General features: G+C 58.8%; 1 protein-coding gene across 1 annotated transcript; it reads right to left on the bottom strand.

Moving 5' to 3' along the window:
• Positions 1-579: 579 nt before the first annotated feature.
• Positions 580-2,926, bottom strand: LRCOL1 (leucine rich colipase like 1). Its single transcript, XM_009182095.4, has 4 exons — positions 2,823-2,926; positions 1,148-1,273; positions 900-1,025; positions 580-814 (listed from the first exon to the last, which is right to left on the bottom strand). The coding sequence occupies exons 1-4, from the start codon at positions 2,916-2,918 to the stop codon at positions 644-646; spliced, it is 519 nt and encodes a 172-aa protein (XP_009180359.1). The 5' UTR covers positions 2,919-2,926; the 3' UTR covers positions 580-643.
• Between the last annotated feature and the right edge of the window lie 622 nt (positions 2,927-3,548).

Consider the following 3,548-nt stretch of genomic DNA (forward strand, 5'->3'; position numbering starts at 1 on the left):
CGCTCAGCGCCCGAGAGGGACGCCCACGAGCAGCGCCATACGCCCGGAGCTGCTCCCAGCGCCCACGACGGGGCCTGGTGGTACCGAGGGCTGTGAACAAGCTTCACCTGTGGGGACCGGGACCCGTTCACCCCACATGGGAGCTTCGGGCTCCAGCAAACACATTTGCGCCCCACAGCGTTTGCGCCGCTGGCAACCTGGCCCCTCCCCTGACCCCAGGGCTCGGCAGAGTCGGAGCCTGCACCGCAAGGCTTATCCCATGGATTTCCCGTCAGGGAAAACCACAGCAGCGGTCAGGGGGAGGGAGGGGAGAAGCCAGGACCCTCTTCCTCCAGGGCTCGTTCTCTCTCTGGCCTGAAGACGTTCAACCTCGGCTCCTACGGGGGGCTGGTCCTGGGTCCCCCTCCCCGCAGCCCCGCAGGCTCTGACAGTCTCTGACTGGGCACCTGTGCCCTGCGGGGCCTGGTGGGCTCAGTGCCAGCCCAGGAGCCTTCTCTGCGGCCCCCACTTTATGAGATGGGTGGTGAAGCGCCAGCCTTTCCGAGCTGGGGTGCCTGGGTGCTCTGCCCGCCCCATGAGTTCAGAGCCCACCTCTCACGGCCCCGGACCTGGCCAGTTGCTGGGTTTCTGTGTGACTTCCCTGTTACAGCCAGGGGAGGGCCTGGAGGCTGAGCCCCCACCCGGGACTCACCAGGGGCAGGCACTGGGCCAGGATCCCGGTGCGGGGCGTGCAGCGGAAGGGGCTGTCCTCCCTCAGCTGGATGCAGCACTGGCTGCTACACTCCTGGTGGCTGCTGCAGAAGTTGCCGTTGGGCTGGGGAGGCAGCCAGGCAGTGGTCGTGGAGAGGGGCCATCTCCTGCTACCCCTGCTCCATCCGCCCCAGGTGCCCGCAGCTCACCTTGCGCCAGGGCACACACTGCAGGAAGATGGTTTGGGATGTGCAGAACTCCTTCGGGCTCTTGTTGTTGCGGACGCAGCAGCTGCTCTGGCACTCTGAGTTGTCTGAGCATCTGTACCCGTTGGGCTATGGGACAGGAGACGCCTCATCCCTGCACCCACCATCCACTCCCTGGCTCTTCCGGGGCAGTGGGAGGGGGCCACAAGCAGTTTCGCTCCTCTGCCCCCCACCCGCCGCATGCACCTCACCTTCTTCCAGGGCAGGCACTGCAGGAGGATGGTCTTAGGGGTGCAGAGCGTGTGTGGGTCCAGGCTGTTGGTGGTACAGCAGTTGCTGTGGCACTCCTCATGGCTCCTGCATGGCTCCCCGATGACCTGAAATGCCACTCACCAGCTCGCTCACCTGTTCCTGGGCAGGGCCTGCAGACCCAGTACTCAGGAAGGGACTCCCGTCTCTCTGGCTCCTCTGTGTCATCATCCTTCAAACTTGGGTTCCCTGAGAAGTTTCTGGAACAAACCCAGACTGCCGTGGCTCTGGCAGGTCAGTGCTGGGGGCCCAGGGCTGAGAAAGGGAATGTCTACCGTGAGCCATGCAGAAGAGGGTAAACCAAGGCACTGAGGGCAAGGATGCAGCAGCAGAGCATGGGCGAAGCTCTCGGCCCGGCCCAGTGCCTGGCATTTTACAGGAGAAGAAACAAGCTCAGGAAGGGTGAGCACGGCGCCCGGGATCACACAGCCAGCAGAGGCGAGCCGACAGCCAGGCCCCGCCCCCCCCACCCCCCGTGCCAAGGCTTGTAGCCACCCCCCACCCCCACACACAGAAGGCACCACCGTGTGTGCGACCTCTGGTCTTGCTTGCTCAGAGTGTTGTGGATGAGGCTATGTCTACTGACGTTACTGCATTCGACCCTAAAACTGAGAGATTTTTAAGATAACAATAGGAATCCCATTGCCTGTTAACATAAATAACAACTTTATTAAAAGTGGGTGTATTTTCTGGCCAGGCGCAATGGCTCATGCCTTTGGGAGGCCGAGGCCAGTGGATCACCTGAGGTCAGGAGTTCAAGAACAGCCTGATCAACATGGTGAAACCCCATCTCTACTAAAAATACAAAATTTAGCCAGGCGTGGTGGCGGGAGCCTGTAAGCCGAGCTACTCAGGAGGCGGACGCAGGAGAATCGCCTGAACTGGGAAGGTGGAGGTTTCAGTGAGCTGAGATCGCACCACTGCACTCCAGCCTGGGCAACAGGGTGAGGCTTCATCACACACACACACACAAATTTAAAAAGTAATGAAATAAAAAAGAAAAATGGGTATATTTTAAAAAACAGAAGTGTGCACCAGTGCAGCTCCCACGCGGCCCTGCTCCTTCCTGCCTGGTTGACCGCGGCCGTAGTGGCCCCAGTGCTGCTCCTGGTGCTGGGGTCACCATCCCATAGCCTCAAATGTGCTTAGGCAGCACAGCCGGGGGTGTGGCCAGGAGAGCGAGTGTGGCCTCCGGGAGGGTTTCATCCAGGAAGACGCTTTGTGTCGCTTTGAGAGCCTCTTTTTTTTTTTTTTCGAGACAGAGTCTTGCTCTGTTGCCCAGGCTGGAGTGCTGTGGCCAGAACTCAGCTCACTGCAAGCTCCGCCTCCTGGGTTCACGCCATTCTCTCGCCTCAGCCTCCCGAGCAGCTGGGATTACAGGCGCCCACCACACGCCCAGCTAGTTTTTGTATTTTTAGTAGAGACGGGGTTTCACCATGTTAGCCAGGATGGTCTCGATCTCCTGACCTCATGATCCGCCCATCTCAGCCTCCCAAAGTGCTGGGATTGCAGGCGTGAGCCACCGCACCCGGCCTTGAGAGCCTCTTGACGGAAGGTGGCAGCCCCTGCGGGCAGGTGGCAGCCCCTGCAGGGGCATCAGGGGCCGCTGGCACCCACCTTATGGGACAGGTTCATCTGCTGCTTCTGCAGCCCATACCCCACCAAGGACCCCAGCGGCAGCAGCAGCAGCATCGTCCACCCTGGGCCAGCCATTGGGCACGTGGACCTGCGGAGACCCAGGATTGTGCTGCTTGGCGCCTAGCACTGGCATCCCCACTCCCTTCCCTCTCCTTTCTCTTGCAAGACAGACTTTAAAAAACATAATGGACTTTATTTTCTACAGCAGTTTTAGGTTTACAGAAAAAGTGCAGACAATATAATTCTCATATGTCACCCTCTTTCCCCTGCCTCAGTTTCCCCTATTATAATGCTGCACTCGTGTGACGCATCTGTCACCATTGATAGACCCACAGGGACGCGCTGTCATCACCTGACATCCACAGCTCACACGAGGTCGCTTGGTGTGTGCCTGCTGCGGGTTTGGGTGAGTGCGTTCTCACGGAATCACCGTTTCAGTATCCTGCAGAGCGGATACTGAATGCCCTAAAAACCCACTGTACCCTCCCCAGCTGCTGGCAGCCACTGAGCTTTTCACTGTCTCCTTGGTTTTGCCTTTTCCGGAATCCTGTTTGGATGGAATTGGTCTTAGCCTTCTCGGGTCGGCTTATTTCACTGAGTAAAGTGCAACTTAAGGTTCCTCTGTGGCTTTTCGTGGCATAAAGACCCATTTCTTTTTAGCACTGCATGGAAAATGGATTTAACACATCAAGGCAAAACGTGAAA

This window comes from Papio anubis, chromosome 9, assembly GCF_008728515.1.
Source record: "Papio anubis isolate 15944 chromosome 9, Panubis1.0, whole genome shotgun sequence".
NCBI classification, from domain to species: Eukaryota; Metazoa; Chordata; class Mammalia; order Primates; family Cercopithecidae; genus Papio; species Papio anubis.